This window comes from Hippocampus zosterae, chromosome 16, assembly GCF_025434085.1.
Source record: "Hippocampus zosterae strain Florida chromosome 16, ASM2543408v3, whole genome shotgun sequence".
Taxonomy (NCBI): domain Eukaryota; kingdom Metazoa; phylum Chordata; class Actinopteri; order Syngnathiformes; family Syngnathidae; genus Hippocampus; species Hippocampus zosterae.
This window is the reverse complement of record NC_067466.1, coordinates 7,318,355-7,342,849: the sequence shown is the minus strand read 5'-3', so window position 1 is coordinate 7,342,849 and position 24,495 is coordinate 7,318,355. Positions and strand designations below refer to the sequence as shown.

Genomic DNA, 24,495 nt, shown 5'->3' with positions numbered 1-24,495 from the left:
ACCTGACAGACTCGATTTGTAGGAGGGCCCTCTGTTTGTCTTCATCAGCGACTGAGCCCGAATGATGAGAATGGAAGTATTGCTTAATTAGGGACTTAACATCCTGCAATCTTATGGCTTTGCTAAGCCTTGTATTTGTTCGGAAACACATCAAGACAAATTATCTGAATTAGAAACTAAAGAGTCGTTCTTTATGTTTGTCAAACATGATCTTACTCTTTTAATCCCATTATTCACATCTAATATTCTGTTGTATTTAAGTAATGGTTGTTTTTCCTCTATGTGCCTTACAAGCAGTGGTATTCTGCATTCTGCTATCTGCAATATGTGCAGCTGCATGGGCCAAGAAAAATGCTAAAGGTAATGGTTTTCTAATGACATCATCCATCCATCCGTCCATCCATTTTCAGATCCGCTTGTCCTCACAAGGGTCATGTGCTTGCTTGGGCCTATCCCAACCGTCTTCAGAAAGTAAGCGGGGTACACCCTGAACCGGTTGCCAGCCATTAATGACAACATTGTTTGCTAGCACAACAAAGCAAGCGTGACGTTTGCGCCAAAACTAACTTGGAGGGACGATACAAGGGGCAGCTGTTGTGTCAACTCTTATTTCTTTGTTGTGAAATGTGAGAAAGCAAATTTTGGGGAAATCTATCCATCCATCCATTTTCTGATCTGTTTTATCCTCACAAGGGTCGGGGGTGGTGCTGGAGCCTAACCCAGCCGTCTTCGGGCAGTAGGTGGGGCACACCCTGAACTGGTTGCCAGCCAATCGCAGGGCACACATAGACAAACAACCATTCACACTCACTTTCACACCGAGGGGTAATTTAGAGCTTCCAATCAACAGATCATGCATGTTTTTGGAATGTGGCAGGAAATTTAAATACCCATAGAAAACCCACACAGTACGGCAGATGTGCTAACCAGCCTGGTTAGTAAATATACACCTCCCTGTGGGGTTGCCCTTTTTAGAAACGATGAGAGAAGACATGGTGGGTAGAATTGGGGTTTGGTGTTTTCTGTGTGCCACAGTGGATCTTGCGCCACTGAAGGATGGACCACAGTGTACACTAAAAATGAGGACCAGTCTAGGCATCCGAAGGCAGCTGGGAAAAAGCTCCAGCTCACCCATGACCCGAATGATGACAAACGGTGTAGAAAATGGATGTTTATAATTACTGCAATTTGTATTTTTTAAAATTTTTTATGAGGTAGTCCAGTGTAAAAATGGCACATAATGAAATGCTATTCGCTATCTTTTGCGTAAGAACCAGCAATACAATGCACTGTTTCAGAATTCATCACATTTGTGGATTGCCATCACATAATATGACACTTCATTCATATTTTATTTTTTGCTTATTTCCATCTTCCAAAATACTTCAGATTGTTGCTTTCACATCTACAGCAGTACGTGAGCCTGCTCATTCAACCCGTGTAGCCTCATTAACACTGTGAGGATTTTAACATTCTGTCATTGACATTTACCATCGGTGTCCAGGCCGAGCATGTCTGCAGGCTGCGCGTTTTGTTCATGTGTGGACACATACTTGAAAGCCTATCAGCAGCGAGTATCATCATTTCTCTGCGAAGGTCGCGACACGCACATTTCATGGGGGCTAATCAGAAAAGGAAGGCTGCTTCAAGCGGCTACCACCCCCTTCCCTCCGAGAGCCACTGAATGCGAAACTTTTCCATTAAAATATCCGCTATTGTGTTTGTCGGCTCTGCCGGGTGAACCCTCGCTGCTCGGGTTCAAGTGATTTTACAGGCCCGACTTGATGTAAATTGCTCTCGGTTCCAAGACAAACACAGGTAATGAGCTCCATCCAGCACAAAGCAGGGACCTGATCGCTCTCTCGCCATTCCCGCACTTTGCTTTTGCGAGGGCTTTCAATGGACGCCAAAGTTAACGATGTGTTCACATGATGAGGAATCCTTCAGTTAATTCACCTCAAGCTGTCTGTCAGGGGAGATGATTGCATTGGCAAGGCGAGGCAGCTTTTCTAGAGAGCGAATTTCATACACAAGGTAACTCAATGTGCTTCACAGAACAACATTTCAAGGCAACATTTAAACGGAGGACTTGAAGATATTAAAAACAAAGTGACATCATGAAATAAAAAGTAGTTTATTAAAATTCCTAAAGGAACATGAATGAATGAATATAAATGCTATATAAGACCTTAATCATCCATATGGGTGCAAAAAAATGGGGTTGTTCTTGGGGCTAGCTTCAGTTTTGCTGGCAATTTTTATCCCATTTGCATAAAGCATAAAAGCGACAGAAATTAATCTTATAACTCATGTTCCATTTTGTGTGTGTGTGTGTGTCTGTGTGTGTGTGTGTGTGTGTGTGTGTGTGTGTTCAGGTTCACTTTGCTGCTGCAAAACTCAGTTGCACATTTTCGACTGGACCCATCCCTGATGGCTTTTGCACATGGCTCATTGTTAAGCCCTGGTTGACGAAAACAATTGGGTTAAAAATACCATCAGTTTACCAGTACAAAGACTTTAGCAACAAGTTGATTGTCGTTCTTATTTTCCGGATATCCAGTGGCATATCTGAGTTATTAAGTATAGATTATAGTTATTAAGTATGCACTCACCAGAAAGACGTTAACCATGAAAGGCTGTCAATACTTTTCAAGAGGAACGTTGAATTGCGCGTGGACGGTATAATTTGATCAATCTGCACAGATGCGACCACACATTTCAAACATATTGAATCGGAAGACGGATGCTCTCATCGGAGCTCGGGCTAATAGGCGGATCTTGCACTTGAACTGCAGCTGTTCAATGTGTAATAAACCTGCATTAGTTCCCACTTATGACCAACGGGACCTTTCAGAAGACGATTCACCTCATCATGAATCTACTTCTGAAGACCTAATTGAATGATTCCTTGTTCAGACTTCATCAGCTCTCATATTCTTATGAAGCCATTAAAGTAGCATTTTTCATAATTGAGACAAGCACTTCCTCATCAAATGAGGCAGTTAAGAGTTACATTAATCAAGCGCCTAATGTATTGTTATAGAACAGCACTGCAATCATTCTGAATAAAATGGCTTTGACCAACACATTAATGCATACGAGTTCCTATTAAAATCATGGCAAGCAGACATTTATGGAAGTAGTACAGCCAACATTTTTGTGAAGCTGTGCCCGTAAATTCCTGTATGACAGCTAATGTTTTAAAATGACATTCATGAGGACCTTTGGTGATGCTATAATTGTTTAAAGAATGTTTTATTTGTGTCAATGTAACAATAGACCAGATATTGGGGGTTTTATTTTAGATTGAATCACTTCATAGTTTTCATGGCTGCTTTGAGAGTGGCATTATTAATATTATTATTTTTTTAAGTGATCATTTTTTAACAAGTTTTTATCGTTGGTCCTGTGACAAAAAAAATGGTGCAGTTTTTGCTTTGTTGCTGTCTCAATGCCAAGTTACGGTTACAGCCAGCAGCACAGACCCCCCAAACCCCCCACCCACCAAAAAATTAAATAGAGGCAGCGGCGCAAACAATGATGGGAACTTTCAATGTCCTCACTCCTCACTCGTGTTTTGCTTGTTAGTGCCTATCACCAGAAGTCCCAGAGAGCGGACGAGGCTATACAAAGCCAAGGAATGAGACGGTCCGTCCCAGTCGCAGTCATGCAACTAATGATGTCACGTCATCAATGTGGGTCGCAAACACCGTATCCTTCCGCTTGCGAGATTAGCTTCATCACAGCGCATATTAGTAGAGACTTATAAATCTGTTTCAAGTGTTAATCTATTTCTTATATCGGATGCACAAAGTAGAACTGTCAAAAGTTTCAGTCATTTTGTTTTGGTGGTGAGTCCTTGCTGTGAACATTAACCACATGTTCAATGTTCATAAAATATGCCAAAAAGATTGTACTGGTTCTATTTTTTATTTTTTTTAAGTACAGGATATATTTTAGGGTTTGACATGAGTAGTTTTGCCAAATTGTTGGTATTAACAACTGTTAATAGCAATTCATTAAATATGTCGGATTAAAAAAAAGACAGTCTTTATATTATAATTTATAAAAAGAAAAAATATATATCTCAAATAAAGTCCAGGCCATCTTCATTTTTCATAAAAACAATCAATTAAAAAGGCTTCCATTACTGTGATGATTATTATCAGGAAAGACTGTTGTTATTTTTCCTTTCAGCTATTATTAAACATGACTGTTGAAGAAAATACATTTCCAGTCAAAATATTGGCAAAACCGTATGCAACCGAATGCATCTACAAAAGTAACTTGTGATCTAGCAAAGTAACATTTTGTTCAAGGGCTATGTACTGTAAACAGAGTGGAGCTGAGATGAGTGAACAAATATGAACAACGGCACTCACAGGAACACAAATAGTAATGTCCTAAGCCTCACGCTGCGGCACTTATAGAGAGCATTCAACTCAAGGAATACAGCTTAATGGTAAAAGGCCAAGGAAAATACACACATGATCAGGAGGAAATTAAACAAAACCAGTTTTGCGTCGCCTCGCGTTCGGCGCATTCAAGGACTGTCTAAAAAAAAAAAAAAAAAACATCTCAAATGTGAGCGGATTCAAATCTGTCTTCTGATGGTTTGGATCAGAAGGACAAAATCAGGCTCCAAATTTCTGTATCTGACTTTTCATAAACTGCTTTCTGGCCATGATGACATGAAGTCGTCGTGGAATACATTTGCGCACATGTGAAGAAGTATTATTTATCTTGCGTCCTTGAAACACCTCTGAATGTGATTTGAACACTGCTTACACATTCCCTCCCCCTTCTGTCAGTATTCTTGGCGTGCTCGCAGGTCTCTTTGGCGCTTTCGGACACATTCGCTCAGATCTGTTTTTGTGTGTAAGAGCAGAGGAGGAGGTGTGTGTGTGTGTGTTTTTGTCAGACCATATCCATTGTTCCACCAGAAGCAGCTCGTGTACTCTGCTGCAGTATACGCACATGCGTGCACGCTCGCAAACGCTGGAACTTAATGTGCCAGACTGCCAGGCACTAAAAAAAATAAAAATGAAAAAAATTGCAAAGCTGCGCCTGTGTCCGAGACGACAGGAAGTGCACATGTTTTCACCGAGCAGTGTGTATCCTGTTATGTCTGATTCACCGGGACAATGATTCGACGTCCTTTCTCCTCCATGAAACACAAAGCGATTTGGCTTTCAAGTGTTTTGTGTTCCAAGAACCTCTTTCGTCACATTTGTCTCCCTTCCAGTGTTCCCTGACTTCATGGTGATTTTTCGACGGCTTTGATCGTCACAAGATGACAGCCGCATGCTGTCTGTCTGCGTGCTGCTTGAAAGGCTCCATCATTCATCTGTCTGCAACACCGTGACAAGAGACCGCCTGACTGCATATAAAGCAGCCAGCCGGTGGATATTTTAAGATGGCTGTGTTTATTTGCAAATCAATTTTGTGGTGGTTATTGTGTGCTTAGTGTCTAGACTCTGACAGGCTAAAAAGTCAGCCTTGTGACTTCTCAATTGTGTAATGATTTCATTTTTGCTTTGGAGATATCAAGGCAGTTATGGAATTTTTCCACCTTTTGTCACAAAGAATTATACATAAAAATTTGCCCTTCATGTGTTGAGTCAGGAAGGATTGGCTGCGTTGGAGTTTTCCAGGCATGGCTCTAATGGATTCGTGGGGCTTCACGTGAGACCTCACCGTCAAAAAGTCAAGCGAAGGAACGATCAGGGTGGAAGGCACTCTCCAAATTCCAACCCACAGATCTGCAATCTTCCTGGCCAAATTTTCACTGTTCGCCGGCTCGGCCGCTCCGACACACCTGCCTGGTGCCTCAGGTCTGCGGACCAGACGTTATTAGAGGTACCAAGAATCAAGCTGAGCCTCAGAAGGGACCGAGACTTTTCCATTGCTGGTCCCTCTCTTTGGAATGTCCTCCCACTGAACATTCGGCAAGCCCCCGTCTCTTGCCATCTTTAAAACCTGTCTCAAAACTCATTAGTATTCTTTAGCTTTTGACTTAGCATGTCTCAGACTTGATCTTAGTTTTACTGTCTTTGTGCTTTCTATTGGCTTCGTTATTACTTTGTTTTATTGTTGTATATATGATATTTGCTCCATGTACAGCACGCGGTGGTTGTTTTAAAGTGCTCTATAAATACAGTTGAGTTGACTTTTGCTTGCATATCCTGATGAACTCACTTATCCTCATCAGTTTCTTCCTCTGCCATGTCAAGGATGGTACACCTCTCACTGTCTCCGTTTAAATGGAATCAAAGGAGATGTTCTGATTGCCAGCGAATCAAGCCGGCTCTGTTCGCACCCACAATGGCGCAAAGCATTCGTTTTTAACTCTGTCAAGCTGCACGCGTCTGCAAAAGCAATAACGAGTCTATCCCGTTTCCACGCTGATTTAGCACGCACCATGCGCTACACTTGCACAGACCACAAAAATAGAGCCCATAATGTCGGTGCAGATAGCCATTAAATGTGCCGTGTGCTGTATTGGTTCAACTCAAGTAGGCTACTCATTAAAAAAAATATATATATTGTCACATGTTGGGTCTTGCACATTTAAAAATCGGTGAAATGTGAGGAATCGGTGTGCACATGGCCTTAAGTAGTGTGTCTCACACACACACACACACACACACACACAAATGTGAGCTCCCAAATGTATGACTTGTATTGCTTCTCCAGTTTGACTGTATCCTGTCAAGCTATCTTACAGTGTGACAGGTGACAGGTGGCACGGATTTCACAGAGTCAGGGCATCACCTACTGCAAAGTGCTGTCTCTCCCCACTGATGTATGGGGGGGGGGGGGGAGTCAATATCCTGACAAGCCATTAGTTATGGTCTTACACAATGCACTGACACCATCAGCTACATGTAATTGCCTGGATAATTTAATAGCCCTTAAGTGTAACATCGGCTTGTGTATATGCCCGGGCCTCCAGCATTTAATGGGGGTGAGCTGCCATCTCTGTTTAACACTGGCTCAAGCGAGCTTTGACAGACAGGTAAAAAAGACAGACCAGCCTGCGATTGAGGCCTCACAGCCTTGCCACGCATCAATCATGCAGCTCGGGAATATGCAACTGAACGTCAGCTCCTTGAAACAGAAGTGACTGTATTTCTCTGAAGACACATACCCAACAGGTTCCTGGCAAAGCCCATATTTCCTGCCCATGCACTCTTTGTCAGGGCTTTAGTGCATCTCCAAGGAGTCTCTTGCAAGCTGTAAAAGCTGCAATTTCCGTGGCACTGCTCGGTTTGCCTTATATTGCCAGCAGACTCCCTTGAACATTAGTGCTTTGAGGTAAATCAAGCTGCCAGGAATAGTAGAGCCACAGGGAAGGTTATTGCTCGTGCATTTTGCTCTCTGAGTCGTGGTAGTGAACACATCTTACCGTAATTCTCTGTGGTCTACTGAAGATAAAGATCTCACCCAGAATGGGACGAGTGAATATCATGTTGAACTGTGTCTGCTGAGAGTATTTAATAACGTGCCGGTGTTTTGTACAGTGTAAATCAAAATGACAAATTTAGGTTTCTATATTAAAATACAAAAGAGATTGTGACATTACTAAATGGGGCTGCCGCGGTAAGGTGGCTGTGTGTGCAGTTTTATGAGAGACAAGAGTCGATTTGTCCACAGATAAATTCTGAAGTGATGTTTGGCTCTCCTTACAAGATCATTGCAGCATGGCCCATTGTATTGGACTTGGCCACTGACGGCACTTTTGTTTTTAAAGTGGCCGTATCATGATCAATATTACATGAAAAAATATTCAATCAAGGGGTGGAATACATCCTTTGACAAAACAAGTGCCTGGTTGGGTTTTTATTCACACAAAGGCTGCAAAAGCTGAGAAATTTCCGGCTTTGATGTACCGTATTTTCCACACCATAAGGCACCCCTGAAAGTATTTAATTTTCTCAAAAGCCGACAGTGCTCCTTATAATCCGTTGTGCCTTATGCATGGATTGATATTCAGATTTCTTGGATGTAGTATTTTAAATTTTCTTTAAAGCGCTTTGTTCCAACTGAAAGCTCGACTTAAATAAAGCTGTCTTGTATTCTATTGTATTGTATTGTATTCCCTTTAGCGCGGCTCCATCTAGTGGATGCACAATACAACCGCATCCACTATTGTAGCTTCTATTCAATGCACACTATAATGTGGTGCACACTACATATGAAAACAGTTTAAAAATATTCCATTCATTGAAGGTGCACCTTATAGTCCGGAACGCCTTATCGTGCAGAAAATACGGTACAGTATGTTCGGGATGTGGAATGGATTTTATTCGGAGATTAGTTGTGGAATGTATTCAATGCTGCTCACAACCTGTCACATTATCTGTCAACATAGAGTAGACAACAAAATGTGTTCTGCTGCTCTGTATTTTCATGATGAAGGATAAAATGCTCAACCTGGGTCCAACCTCCTGGGCCTGGAACACGATGGCTGGTTGAGATAGCTTAAATATAGGGTCTCTGTAACGAATGTTCACATCTTTGAAATTTAGTGCTTAATGTGTTTGCTTATGTGGACATACAAGGTGTGGTGTGCAATGTTCAAAGGCAGAACATATTGAATTTAGGCACTGAGGATTCTTTTATGTTTAAATGGCCATTGGTGACTACAGACAGGATGCCTGACAACTGCATCCTACTACTGGCTGCCGCAGCCTCCCCCGTGCTTGTATCATTTAGAGGATAAGCTTCTTATCTTTGCTTTTAGGCTTAGAGTGTTGTCACACTGAGATCCTCCATATGTGCTCGAAAGATGACTGAGCAGACAAAAATCTCTGCCTTATCTTTGTCCTGTATCCCATCCATGTTCTCATTTGTTCAACTTCCATACTGTCAGGTGAATTTGTTCACTCTTCATCAGTCTTTCAGGCATCTAGCCAGACTGATCCTGTGTTCTGCTATGACTGTTCCAGAATGTTGCTTCTTCACCAAATATATTGAACCTTAATCAAAAAATAAAATAAAATAAAATTGCTGTCGTAGCAGTGATTTAGCTAAGAAAGACACACAAGCTGGAAGCATGTGCATTCACTTGAATTTCATTCTGCATGTGTGAACTGACAAGCAATGTCAAAGCTTTTCCTTTCTCTCCCCTGTCAAGGACATCTTTCAGACATCTGAAGCACGTACTATTTACATTTTGCTTGTGGATTATTATAAGAACACAAATGATGAATTAATAAATTAATAGAACATCAATATTTTCCTACTACAATAAGCAATACTACAATAATACAATACAATACAATACAATACATGCTGATTTATATAGCGCTTTCACAACAGCGGCAGCTGTAACAAAGCGCTTTACAATAATGCTATGCATGCGTGTGTGTGTGTGTGTGTGTGTGTGTGTGCGTGTGTGTGCACGTGTGCCGAGCATCGCTTGTGGGATATATATCTGTGTATTTTGGCAGAGGGGGGAGCTCTTTTTACGTTGCAATTTTCATTTTTTTTCAACTGCCCAGCACTTTGAGTTGCATTTTTCTTTTGTCCGATTGCTGTATAAATAAAGCTTGATTGATGATCCAGTTCCTGCATTTGGGCAGCAGTGGAAACATGAAAAAGAAAACCTCTTCACCCACGTTTGGATCGGGTCAGGATTATTTTCTTGCGCTGTCATATTTTATGACAATTTGTTCCTTTTGATTCGAGATTCTCTTTCTGGTTTTGCTAAATCGTTTAAAGTAGTTTTGACAAGCTCAAGGTACGACTTCACATCCATTTGAAGATGCAGTTACTAGACACATTCTATTTATAGCTCATATTCTTCATGCACAACCTACTTTTAACTGCATTTATGTTGTTTCTTTCTCTTTGATTATTTTTTTTTAACATGTGCAAATGAAAAAAAATCATTTTTGTTTATTTCCAGATGTTTTGCTTACGATAGCTGTAGCAACTGCCCGGCAGCATTAGATGGCTTAGTTCTGACATAATTATTTTTTTTCACTTAATCCTCCAACAAAAGCAAAACAGATCTGAAATGTAGAGCTATGCTCCATGTACAGCACTTTGTATGCAGTGATGGCTGTTTGAAAGTGCTCTATAAATACAGTTGACTTGACTATTTGATGCGGTCTTGCAGTGAATTCTGGCACTTCCCAAGAGTCGCCATTTTTTGCTGGCTCTCACCTATTGTGATGGTGGTCAGCTTTCACTTGGTTTCTAATTACCACTGGATGGCCAAGTCTGGGGCTTCTTGTTACACTCTTAGCCTTAATGTGTGTGGCCTATAAATAGTGCCAGTATTGGCTCGCCGGTGGGCAGCAGCCTCTGCACACACTCTTTATCGAGGCAGGAAATTGAGTTCTGCCTGCGCGTATACACACACACACACACACACTTTTGCACAGTATACACTATTCATTTTCCTTAATGTTAACTGATCAGTGGTGGTAAGCTATGTTTATGCAATTAATTTTACTCTCGGCGAGAACTCTCTGCACTGTTGTGCCTGAGGGTAATTTAAATGCAGCCTGCGAAAGTGTAATCACCCCAAAATAACCTCCAGAATGCTGCACTGCATAATGCATAAATTCAGCAATTTAGACTAGTCCATGTAGGACTAGTCTAAATTGCATTCTCAAGAAAACAAAGGAACCTCACACAGATGTTTTAAATGACACTGGTGCTATTTGTTCTTAACACTCTTTTGATTCAGTTTGTGTCAGGGAGTCGTTGCTTGGAGTAATCCTTGTCTTCTTGTCTCCCATGAGTATCAGCAAAATTCTGAGACACTGGTCCTGGAATTTCTCTGACACCACCACTGCTGTCTCAATGCTAAGCTGCATGCATGGCATTTTTTTACAAATATATCCAAACAACAATTTATTCACTGAGCAACAAGTTCTGAGACACAAAACGAAGCTCTCTGAGAGTACTGGCTCAATTTGATGATCTTCTTCTTCTATGTGTCCAGTTGCTAGGCAACATGCACCATTCTTTCTGCAGCCTGAAATCCCAAAAGAAACATTACATAATTGACATGGCAAGTTTAGGAATGATAGCACGGTTTGCAAAATCATTGGGGTGAAATCTTGAGTCCTATTAGGGAATGCAAACTTCAGGGGAGCAAACGGGAGCAAATTTGTTTTTGTTTTTAAAGCCTTCCTGCTGGGATGGAAATAAATGTTCCAAAAACACCTGGCATCATTCGGGGTGTGTTAATCATTTCCTACTTGGTGGTTCAACTGTTTTATTTGGAGTAGTTAAGCCAATTGTGCAAGACATCTGGGCTAATTGAACATCCTGAGAGACGGCCATGGATGGGAGACTCTTTTATTCAACTTGTAGTACTATTAACCCAAACACTTGTTCAGCAAAAAAAGAAAAGAAGCTCCACTTTACCACCACCAAGTTCATTATCTTCTGTGAAAATGGAATTTCATGCATGATGCATGGCTTCCAGAAAATGTTTCAGAATAATCATGATGCTTTTTGCAAACACATTTCTTCTTAAATATGATTTAAAATGGGCATAAACTGCATAAATCCGTCCCCAAAACTGAGGCGGATGATTCACTTTGAATTTGGGTTAATGTGAGCTCTCATTGGAAGCTATTAGATGGGGGGTGAGGGGTGGAGGGGCAAGTTGTAGCGTTTGACATCCACCAATTTGAGATACTACTTACCACTTATTCTGTTCAGTGTCCCAGAAAGGAGAGCAGCCCATCACGGTTGATTTAGGGCAAATGGACTCATCACCAGTCAATTATATGGCAATTTAAGAACAACACCGATTTTGGTATTTCAAAAATTGCAGCAGGCGGTGAGGTTTTCACATTTAACCACTTCAACAAGCAGAGTATGAACAAAATAGGAGAAGAAATCCTTCGTCATCTTTAATCTACCGTATACGTGCATACGGTACGTTACACTGTGTGGGTGGGACGCAGCTCCCCTCGCCATCCATTGCAGCCTGGTCATCTTGCAAGGGGTATTCCCCCATCTACGGCCCCTTCTCATGGTTTCATCTCATTATTCCCCAGATTTGTAATTTCCCCATTGCGGGACAAATAAAGGATATCTTAATGTTTTTTTTTTCCTTCCTGAGGGTCAAGATCAGGTGATGTTGTTAACATTCATCAAGCGTAGGTATGAAACTTTTCTGTGATGAGGGGCTATATCAGTAAATTTGACTCGCCTCATTGCACACAAGTTGCTGAAGAGAATGATAAACTTCTGACTTATACCATAGCTGTTGATCTGTGCATATCGCCAAACAATAAATCGAAACATATTCAACTGAACAGTTCAGGTTCGTCTGTCACAAATTGGCACATCAAAATGCAATCGGAAAGCCATAGATAAATGATTTTACTTGTGCCGGATTTCAAAAGAAAAGAGTCGCTTTGGTGTGTGACATTGTATGGACTTTTCTATTTAACACTCATTTCAATTACCTTTGGTCCCAATACGCTTTATTAATGGCTTCCGTCACAATAATCTTAATCCAATCTAAATCCAAGCATCCCCTCCATCCTATATCCTCAGTTGCATCTGGAGTCACACACTTCATTGGTGGACGCAGTCAAATCTTTATCTTAGTTATCAGCCGATTTTCTTTTTTTCTATGGTCCAAAGTCATGGTGGTTACTTGAATGGACACTTTTTTTCCAATTGGCACATAAGGGTCGTGCGTTTATTTTTTTGGCATATTATTTTTTACATTATGTTTGAGCTACCAATATTTTCTGGAAGTTTATATAGCCAGTGGTGGTACAGATAAGTAGGCTGCAGGGGCACATGCACACTAAAAATATTTAAAGTGCACATCATGCACATTATGTTTTAAACAAAGCAATTTTTACTGCCGTTCGACATTTGTACAAGCCAAACTCAATGTTCTGCATCTTGCAGTTGACGCAGGAAAAGAAAACTCACTGATTCACTTTCAGGAACAGCAAAATATTTTCGAGAAGACAACTATTACCGTCGTCGTGGGGGGGGGGGGGCACCAAGCAATAATGTGCTTGGATTGTTTGGGGGGGGGCACCAAGCAATAATGTGCTTGGTTTGTTTGTTTGTTTGGTTGTTTGTTTTATTGAGCATATATAGTACACACAATAACAGGTTGACAAAGGTCAAACAAAAATTATAAAAGGAAAATTAGAAATAGTTAAAAGAAAAAAACCCACACATCATCACAGTTGTATGCTCAACGGAGTAGGAAGAAGTAAATAACTTATCTAGTCCTACCCCTTGGTGCTCTGTTAAGAACCAGTTGCATTTGTACGCATGACAAATCGGTTGATCAATCCAACTGTTGGACTGATCTAACAGTTGGATTATGCTTGGGAGGATTGGCTCGGCTTTGAGAGTGTGGGACAGGGAGGACGGGCTGTTACGGTGAGCCAAGTTCAGTTAAAAAATATCTCTCCAGTATGTTCCGAGAAACTATCGAGTATGTGAATTTTATATGACAAGATTTACTTCAGCTGTTATGTCCTTGGGACATGACACTGTCAACGTATGAACGAGTGGCGGTTAATATGCTGTTTTGCGGCGGAATGTTGACATCACAGACAAATAGAGTACTTGTCTACGGCACTCTTAGATGAGCCCATTTTGAATATGAACAACATTGTGCGCTATATTACAATCACGGTCTTCTTTCTTCAGGTGTTAAATATCCTAATCATGAGTGACCTTTTCAAGCAATGCTGAAACTTAAGTGAGGAATATTCCAGCCATGTTTTACATTCATTATTTTAGTTGGCATACTCAAAATGAAACCCCATACGAAGCAGTTCAGCTTCTCGAATCACACCTATAATTGGCTGCATGACTGCAAGGAGCAATGGCAAATCAGTTCCAGCAGACACAGAGCTGATTCAATGCTATTCCACGTGTACGGAAAATGTGATAAACAGGTCAAGGGCTCTCTTAAGAACGAGAGACAATTCACGGCTCCAGTTAACAGGGTAGCTCAAGTTTAATATGCGCTGTTGTCCAGGAGTACCCCGCAAGGAGTACTTCCACTTATAGCTCTTTATTCTCTTTATTAGCCTCTATTAGATCACCAGTAATTGTTTACACTGCCGGTTGCCGTGTAGAGCGTTTCAGTGTTATGATGATGATTAAATCAGCTCTGATAATAAGTGTGTATTGGTGCATGTTTGGGTGTTTGTGCAGTCTTGTGCCAACTACTGAAGTCTCACGGGACTGTTATCCCTCCGCATCTCTTCACCCTCTCCCCTTATTAGGAACTTTGTTCATGAAGTTAATTTTAATGATGTGTTTGGAGTTCATCTCCTGTCGTTTGTTGAATGTAGAGTGATTATTCTGTTGGCCAAGCTGTACCTCTTGCCCAAAACTCAGTCGGGGTAGGCTGCAGCTCCCATGCCATCAGAACAAACAGTAGATCGAAAATGGATGGATGGGTGGTACCTAGTCCGCTAAAACTGAGGCCGCAAATCTATACTAAAATCTATACTTAAGTCAAATATTGTTTGTTTTGTTTAAAATACATTGTGGTTCTGTATGAAGGCAAAATCATTTAAAAAAACTCCCTGTTCAATTGCCCGTACATCTCTACGTGTTTAGATCGTAATTGACTTTGCATAATGGCAAGCTCAAAATTCTCCTGATATCTGGATGACGAGTTGTGAACTAATATAAATGCTTGTGTAGGTGTACGTGGGATATGTACTTACCTGCAAACATGCAATTCAGAATGCTAGAAAACTGCTTTGGATACTGGCAGACAATCACAATAATAAAGGTTGGAAAGGGAGCCATATTGAGCAATTATTTTCCTTCCAGCATCTCAACAAAGCGCTGAAATAAGGAATTTATCTCGCTATTGTTCAATGAGCCAGCAAAACATATTGTGCATAATTTATTTCCAGCAATCATTATGGTTTGGCGACTTCGAGGCATGCAAAACGCTGGCTCAAGGAATCCTGTCAGCCCAATCATGTATTTGTCACTTATAATATGTGCACAATTCACGTAATGATGCATTCACTTTCCTGGATGGGTACGAGTGAAAAAGGGAAATAATATTCACTTGAGCCTGCACCTCATTCAATGCAACTGAAGCTTTGAGAAACAGTTTATGGAGTGTTTCTGATATGCATTCATCAAACTGCAACACTAAAAGGAACAAGATTGCATTGAGGTGCATTGTTTGAAGGCCTCTTTGGGAGATCATCAGGACATCATGACATTAGCTGGGAATCATCTGCATTTGGTGATATATGTTTGCATCTGATATGAAAAAGTGAAACCTGTAAAGATTGAATTACAGTGGTCCAGCAATTGAACCCTAGGGCATCCCGCATGTGATTCCTTCCGGTGGAATGCAAAATTTTGAATGAATAAGAAATAATCGCTGTCATTTGAGTTTGGTTTTGAACCCGTTTAGAACTGCCCGGTGAAGCCGCCCCATCAATCAAGCTGCTCCGGGAGGATTTTATGGTTTACTGCGTCAAAAGCACGATTGAGGTTTAGCAATACGAGATTGTATAATTTTAGGGAGTTAATATATGTCTTCAGGTCTTTCTCTACTTTGATAAATGCTTTTTTGTACTTTGGTTACCGCAAAAAACCCCAGATGCATCTCCTTTTGACATGTCTTTTGTTGGGTAATAGTTGGAAATGAGCCTGTAATTGGCAGACATTGGGCTCCAAATGATTCTTTTTCAAGAGGGGTTTGTTGACAGCCTATATATGTGATTTGGAACCTGACTGAAGACACCTGTTGATGATTTTTAAGACCTCTGGTGCAAGGCAGTTAAAAAAATTGTTTTAACACATCTTGATGAGGCAAGCAGTAATTAGGCACCTGAGAAGTACACACTTGGAATGACAGATATGAAGTTCAAAATAGAAGTGTTGATTGAAAACAAAATCCTTTGAACCTGACAAGACCAGTTCGACTCTCATTTCCTATGGTGACATCGTTTTTCTTGGAAAAAAAAAGTCTGTCTCTGTCTCTTTGTGTTGGCCTGAAATGTCATGTTTATCATCAATGTCTTTTTTAAAATGTGTGCTACATGCCGTGATTACAAATTCTATTCTATTTGTCTCCAAGATAACCTTGTCCTTTTTTTTTTCTACTGTAGAAAAACCTGACGCTGAAGCCCCAAGAGCGCAGAGTGAACCCGGGTGTGCCCTTTCATAAGAAAAAGTCAGCCAAGGTTCCCAACGGCCTGAGCCTGGAGCCCTTTAAGAACAACTTTCACCATCACCAGCCATCGGACCAGGAGAACAATCCCCATCTGGCGCACACACAAAGCAGGAAGAAGAAACGCATGAGCAATAAACGCGCAATGGTGAGTGTTAATATCACCTTTAAGGGATTTATGGAAATGTATTGGCTGGTGCCTTACTCTCCCTACTCTGAGTAAATTACGAAGAGCACACCCACCAGTCAAGCCCTAAGAGTGTATTGAACCTACTTTTTGGAACACCTCCCCAAGTGCTCAATATGTTTTGTTTTAAACCTGCAGTTGTTTAGATGGTCCACTTAGGCGCGATTAATACATTTGGACAACACTAGCTCCTCATATACAGTCAAAGGCTTGCCAATGTATTCGGCCACATGCACACAAACAAACTCACCACGTTCTCACCCAATTTATCTTTCTCTCTCTCTCTCTCTCTCTCTCTCTCTCTCTCTCTCTCTCTCTCTCTCTCTCTCTCGCCTTCCTCACCTACTCGTCGACATATGTATGCGTTCACACCCGCAAACACTAACTCAGCATGTGTTCTATCAACCATCCATGTGCATCATACACAATCACATTACTAATGGTGGTTAAGAGCAAAATGTTTTGACTTGGACACCAAGAGTGCCCTTATTCTGATAGAAAGTGTGTGTACGTACTTAGCATTTACATGTGGTGTCTGGCATATTGCAAAACTGTCACCTACAGTAAGTTATAAGAGGCAGCTCAGAATCAATATTTATTGACTAACATAAACAGCAAAAAAAAAAACACTCACTAAAGATGCTGATTAATGAATGGAGTATTGTTTGCAGATTGCTACAGACACATTATGCTCGTCGAAATTGGCTTGCTCTGACCTACCAATCAGAAATTGGAAAAACGCAACTTATTGGCATGGCATCACACAGCTGAATCTGAAAAAATCTATAAGAACAGATCTGTGAAATCAAGAGAACTAATTCATGGCGTTAAATTTAAATAATTTCATGGGAAAAAAATGTAGCAGTGACGCCTGGCCATTTGTGGCCCTGTCAGCTCTCGACTGCTGTGTATACCGTATATGTAAATGTACTATAGATAACACTATCAACTTGATTGCATAGGAAAACCCTTGACGACAAGACTTAATGACATGACAAAATCTCAGCTACAGCCTACACCACCCGTTTAGTCTTTCTGCCGTAGAACAAGGTTCCGTTATCTTGTTGAACCGTTTTCTTTGGCTTCACTTGACATAAACGTTAAGACGTCGTCCTCCCACAAGGTTACATTTTAAATGTCAGGAGGGTGCCTCAAGTTGAACTTCTCCATTAAGCGATGCTCGATATTGAAGAGAGTGAACCTCAACCTTTGCTTAACTCTCATTCTAAGAGAAAGAAGTGCTAAGAGTTGGGTCACATTGACGTGTTCTTCTCAAGCCCAAAGAAGAAAAATCATACTTTTGTTTCTAAAATCCCATGGCCGTGGACATCGAGCGCGGTTCAAGATCAGATTGTTGGTTTGTAGCTGACCACGGTGGTGGAGATAATGTTTTTGTTTGTGGTTTATTGTTCTCTCTTGCTCCACCGAAAAATGTGGGCCTGCGATTTGTGTGTTTGGTGCTTTGTACAGTTGCTCAAAAGTGTACAGAGGGGCATGCTGTGAGGACCATCTGCTCTTTGGCACTGGGAGAGTTAGGGGAAAAGCAAGGAAGACCACCACCCCGACATTTCTTGCTCTAACCTTCTGCGTGTCTCCGTCTCATATCTGTCCACCATTATGTTCCTCACAGTTTTGTTTCCCTGTGATTGGACTATCATCACATTATACAATACAATCTGTACCAGGACACCTTTGCATCTGTTAAGATTTCAACACCGTTTTTGGGCCTGTAGGAAATAATGGAAAGTCAGTCTGAGGGGCAAACTGTCAGCATCATTTCATTGTCCACCAACGCAAAACATCAGCTGGTGTCAGTCTATTGTCCAATTACCCTGAAGGAAAGAACCACCACTGCTGTCCTATTTCCGCTGGCTGGGAGTTAGCGAGGACGCAGGCTGAACTGGTCACCAGCCAATCTGAGGGCACATATAGACAAAAAAAAAAAAAAGATCACACTTCCAGATAATTTAGTCTTTCATGTACTTAATGACAGCATGCAAAGTCCAAACAGGAAGCTCAGAGTTCAGATCCGAGCCCTCAACTTCGGAATTGAGTCAGAGCTGCTAACCACTCATCCAACTTGCCGCCTCTTGAGGCAAATTTCATTTATTCTTTTTCTTTTTCTTTCTTCATCAAAAAGACAGAAACAATTCTAATTGAAAGTTTGCCAGCGATACAGATTTAAATGTACCTGGTTATTATTGTCTGGCTAAACATTGCCACATGTTGGCACCCTGTATCCCAACTCCCATGCCCGTTTTGGGTCAAATAAAAACAAAGGATTCTCCTTTTCACATATAGCAATATTCAGTCGCAGTTTTAAGACAACCTGGGCCCTGCAGAACAATGAAAGGAACCTGCTGTTACCCATCCGGCTATGTAATCAAGCTTCCCAAGTTATAGACTAGGCATCTCATCAATTTGTGTTTGGTATTTGTCTTTGTCCTGGGAAATGATAACAATTCGACAGACTTCCAAATGGTACCTTGCCATGAGCTTAAAGATGTTTTAAGCCAAACTGGATGATTTTGGTCTCTTTCGAGCACCTTACGCTCCTTGACTCACATCCCACTGTCAAGTAGAAAAAGGATCCTGAAAGCCGAGTAGACGCTGTATTGTCATTCATCCGTAGTCACTTACCTTGGCTTGGCTGAACTCTTTCTGAGGCTGCAGATGGAATAAGTTGAAGCTAAGACGCAAATGGCAGATCCGACTGGCTGAGTTGGTTATCGTTGAATGTGTATTTGTGTAGAAATGTCTTTGGCTTTGTCAAAAGGAGAACGCATTTATTTTCCCCTCGCTGTAGCTGTTTCAGGAATCCCATGTATTCATTCACACATAAGCCAAAGAAAGAGACGGCTCATTAAACCGCTAACCAACTTGCTGTGTTAAAATATTAAGATTGTACACTACACACTTACACATTGACTGTAATGTTCAACAGTTACATGATATCCTAAAAAAAAAGGGAGACTGAGAGCCTAAAATAAATATAGGATTAAAAAAAAATAGTCACAGTCATGTGAAGCTTGACTTTGTGAGGATACGGTGAGTATAATGATTCCAAATCTCCACTGAAAATGTTCACCCTTTATCAGCATATCTGCTCTGCCAGTAAAATTTGACATCAAGCAATATCCCGATTGCCAGATAAGATGCTACATCCATTCCTTTGGGGCATCGGTTGTCTGGATAATTGCTGCCGTCACAGTGAAGGATCCTTGCAGACTGGGTGAAATCAAATTCAATTGAAATGTTACGCTCGGCTTTGTGGTGGTTAGGACACATCACCGACAACAATCGTTAATAATTGATGTTAACCTGTGAGCCAGATAAGGTGTGTAATTGTGCAGATTAACCCACCGTTTTATGGTAAAATGTAACACTTGAATGACTCAATGAATTTGCTATGATAATAAACTATTGCCACTTATATACAGTATATACATACAAATTGCATGTCAGCCTCATCACAGCCTCCAATATGGCTTGACAGAGAGAAATCCAGTTCAAAATCCCTTGTTTTTCATTTGTCGAACATGCTTTCTCCACTAGGCTGTCTGACAGCATTTTCACACCCCTAAAAACGCCACGGAATGCATCAACACAACCTGCCTGCTACTTTCACTGGCAAAGTTTTAGTATATGTTGAAACGCCGATACTCTATTCTTAGCCAGCCTGTCTAAAAAATTGTTGAATGCTACCGTTTCTTTTTTTCCCTTCTTTTTCCTCTTCACCCCACAACTACTTGGAGAAACATTTTCTTTTGAAGTGTCACTTTTCTGCAAGGGAGCTAAACTCAGGAGGATGTGGGGTGGCTCTTTGCGCCCGCACCGCAGTTAAACTGAGCCATTTCGAGGCTCTTAGGCGAAGGAACACACACCGAAATCAAAGTCAGTCAGATGGAATCTACTTGAAGCATTCACTGCCCAACTTGCTGCTTGCTCTCATTCCTAACAACCCTCAGAGTCAATTTGTGAAAAAATTAAGTGTCTGCACTTTTGGCGAAGTGTCGACCACTTAAAAGCCCCATTCAGCTGTCAATCAAATCCCGGGCAGCAGGCCAGAGGTGTTGGAGGAAGCTTTTTCTCTTGGCTGTCCAGCCACCATCAACGGCACTCTATTTCAAATCCCGCTTCCGTCTTTAATCTGCTTGTGTTTACAAATCCGGCTACTGATGAATGTTCAAGAGTGCACATCCTTCTGGATTTTCATTCTTGTTCTTTTTGTTTTCATCTCACTGAGAGGACTATAAAATGTGTTTGTTTATAACTTGGAGAGTCCTCGCCTTTGCTTCGAGAGATTGAAGAGGAAGAAAGGCTTACACTTAGTGAAGGAGAATGTTTTGTGTGTTCAGTATAAAAATATATAGTCACTGAAATGAGCAGTGGCGGCCCGGTAGTCCAGTGGTTAGCACGTCGGCTTCACAGTGCAGAGGTACCGGGTTCGATTCCACCTCCGGCCTCCCTGTGTGGAGTTTGCATGTTCTCCCCGGGCCTGCGTGGGTTTTCTCCGGGTGGTCCGGTTTCCTCCCACATTCCAAAAACATGTGTGGCAGGCTGATTGAACACTCTAAATTGTCCCTAGGTGTGAGTGTGAGTGCGAAATGTTGTTCGTTTCTGTGTGCCCTGCGATTGGCTGGCAACCGGTTCAGGGTGTCCCCCGCCTACTGCCCGAAGATAGCTGGGATAGGCTCCAGCACCCCCCGCGACCCTAGTGAGGATCAAGCGGCTCGGAAGATGAATGAATGAATGAATGAATGAATGAAATGAGCAGTGTCTGGCAAAATTAATTATAGTTACTTATTACCTTCCTCAAAAAGTAATTTAATCAGTATCTGAATTATTCCATGATAAATGTCATGAAAATCACATGATGAATATGCAAACAAATTCCACCAAAAAAAAAGGCACTTTTTGCACAGATGTAATATTAATCAAAATGTCTTGTTTAGACTAATGGGTCTACATAGAACATAATATTGTAAAGATCATTTTTGGGTTGACTTCCCCTTTAAGACCCCTTTAAACAATTGTTTCCGATAAACTGGCGGAATGTCAGTGCAACATCCATCCATCCATTTTCTGATTCACTTCATCCTCACAAGGGTCGTGGGGCGTGCTGGAGCCGAACCCACCGGTCTTCGGGCAGTAGGCGAAGGTCACCCTGAACCGGGTGCTAGCCAATCGCAGGGCACACAGAGACGAACAACCATCCACACTCACACCTAGGGACAATTTAGAGTGTTCAATCAGCCTGCCATGGTTGTTTTTGGGATGTGGGAGGAAACCAGAGTACCCGGAGAAAACCCACGCGGGTACGGGGAGAACATGCAAACTCCACACAGGAAGGCTGGAGCTGGAATCGATCCAGATACCTCTGCACTGTGAGGTCATTGCGCTAATTACCAACCACCAGGTGTCAGTACAACACAATACCTTTTAATTGAGTTTATTGTGATAGTAGTCGCCAGGAAAAAAAAATGACGTGAGGTGTATTTGCCACAGGCCCTTCGCAATATTCATTATGTGCATCATAAGTATCATTGACGTATTAGTCACCTTACATTGTAATGACTGCTTTTCCTTTCAAAGGTACATTGGATGGGTGGGGGATTTATAAACTAGATCTATGTGGGCTGTAATGATGTCATTAGGACTGTCTTGAGCATTTTAGTGATTGAGGTCAATGCAGTGCTGCGGCCAGTGGGATGCTTTTATAGATACTGAACAAAGATAATAATAATTGATTTCTGAAATGATTCAGAGGGTTTGACACATGCTTTTGTCATTTTTATGAATGCAATCCAATGACATCCACCACACATGTCCACAAAGCTCAAAATCGTGCTGGCTGTCCCCCTGATCAAACTCACCAAAATTCACAAAACAGTAGGGTCAGGATTTCTGGAATTGCCATAGATGGGAGAGAAACACACCCGTTTGGGCTCACCCTGAGCGCTACATTATCTCCTCTATTAAATAGGTCATGGGTCTGGTATTAACCAGCATGGCCCCAATAACAATGCTCTGTTCCCTTCAAATGTCTCCTTAAAGACCAACAATCTCGATAAATAGTCAGTTAGCCAAGTTGAAGTTGCAGGCTTTTTGAATTCCAAAGAGAGCTGCCAGGGCTTGACTCAGTTTTCCAATGTTTATATTTATCCTTCATAATACCTCAAGAATTAGTCCCCCCCCCCTCTTTTAGCTTGAATGCATTGTTAAACAGATGTCTTCATTCAGTTAACATGTTTTTGATTTCAATGCATGCAAACTGTTTTTTTTTTCTTCTTAACAAGTACAACTTACTCATCTTCTTCTGAGACGATACAGACACCCATTGAATCTGCTTAAGAGTAACCACAACAAAAATGACCGCCATCCAAAATAATTATGGTGAGGCCTCATCAAAGCTAATATCATTTGGAACAGATTCATTTTCACGTGTGGGACTGAGAATTTAATGAAGACCTGCCAAAAGGAAATCCTCAGGGCTCATTTTTCACAACTTCAGTTTTTTGTTTGTTTGTTTTTTTGCGGGGGGGGGGGGGGGCTACTACTGCTATGTGCCAAATTGTTTCCCCCTTCTTGCTTGTCATTATGGGGAAGGAGCGTTATGTACTTATTCCCTTCCCCTCTCCGTAGTTTTGATAAGAGACTATTATTTTATTGATTTCTTCATGTATGAGTGCTTAGAGTGTATAATTTTATTCTTCGTCATTTAGGAGAGTTAATGCAGCACCTTGAAATTGAATTTAGGGAAGAAATTGGGTGTCAAGTAAGTGTACCGGTACCTTACTGATTTTTTTCATGAAATTGCGACATGCCATCTCGAAACGTTTGTCATTTATATTTTTAACATTCCCTGAGAACAGATTGTGTCAAAAAGTGCAACTAAAGTGACATCAGTGATTACAATATTATGTCAATTGAAATCTGCAAATGTTGCGTTTCATTAGTCTGAAATATCTACATCTCATGCATTACATACATTATTTTCCAAAGCCTGAAATTCTCTCTCCAGTTAGGATTTTATAAATATTGCATGCTTTAATCATAAGCTTTCCATCCACCCGCATATAAAAACGTGTATTGTGTGATTCAAATCACAGAATTTATACGTATACTTTTTTCTTATGAACAAAAGGCATAATATGGATATGTGTCATGGCATTGTATGGGCACCTGACTAAATTTAATCGGTCATAAAAATGAGGAAATTAGGTGGAATGTCTGTGTTGTATAGATCAGGATAATAAAAAACAGAAAACACTGCGATTATCAAACATCTGAGAATAGAAGTGTATGATGACGACTATGGTTTCTTAAAATCAGCCTAGTGATGAATGTAGCCTGAAGCTGACATACTGACTGAGTGCCCTGGATGCCCCCCCCCTCAAACCCCCTTGACCGATGACAATGACACCACAGCAAAGCCAGTGTAATAAAAAAAGGACAAAAGATCCAAACTTGGTCTGTTCTCAACACCGTCTGTCATTCCAGTTTCACAGTGAGGATGAACAAGCTGTTAACAATACATTGAACCCATTCAGATATGAGAGCTTGACATCTGCTAGATAGCATCAGAACACATTCTTTCCGTTTCGTTGCGTTACGTGCACTCACAATGCATCCGCCCTGCGGCAAGATACGATTATCCTGTTTTCACTGCTCATTACACATTCGCCACCGACTCAGTGAACTCATTGTTGCTCCTCTACTTCAATCCAGACAGATCTCAATTCGGAAGGAGATAGTATTTATTGTTCCCTTACCTTAAGCTCAGTATCTACTGTCTCTACCTGCTCTTTAATCGAGTGAAGTCTGATTTATTCAGATGGATGGGTCCCGCTTAACCTGGCGCCGGATAAAAGTTATTCATGACTCTCGTAAGACTTACAGCCTACCGGAAAACAATTGACATAATTCCTTCCATTCTCCCTACTGATTGTCCTCATTAGGGTAGCAGTCAAACTGGAGTCTATCACGAATGACTTGAAGAAAGAAGCCTGGCGCACGGTGGGCTGGTTGCAAGCAAATAACATGGTGCATGCAGACAAACACAACTCGGTGTGAAATACGAACATTGACCTTGTTAAGTCTTGAATGCACCGAACATGTATTTTTCTGGAATATG

General features: G+C 41.2%; 1 protein-coding gene across 10 annotated transcripts in view; it reads left to right on the top strand.

Annotated features, from left to right (window-relative positions):
* auts2a (activator of transcription and developmental regulator AUTS2 a) overlaps positions 1-24,495 on the top strand; it is a 299,562-nt gene that overhangs the window by 33,645 nt on the left and 241,422 nt on the right. For 9 of the 10 annotated variants that reach the window (XM_052047726.1, XM_052047727.1, XM_052047733.1 and 6 more), the window contains one exon: positions 16,110-16,319. In XM_052047726.1, coding sequence (XP_051903686.1) covers positions 16,110-16,319 — 210 coding nt within the window. Of the gene's footprint in view, positions 1-2,015; positions 2,035-16,109; positions 16,320-24,495 lie in introns of those variants that run through there. The other variant, XM_052047737.1, reaches the window with a different exon arrangement.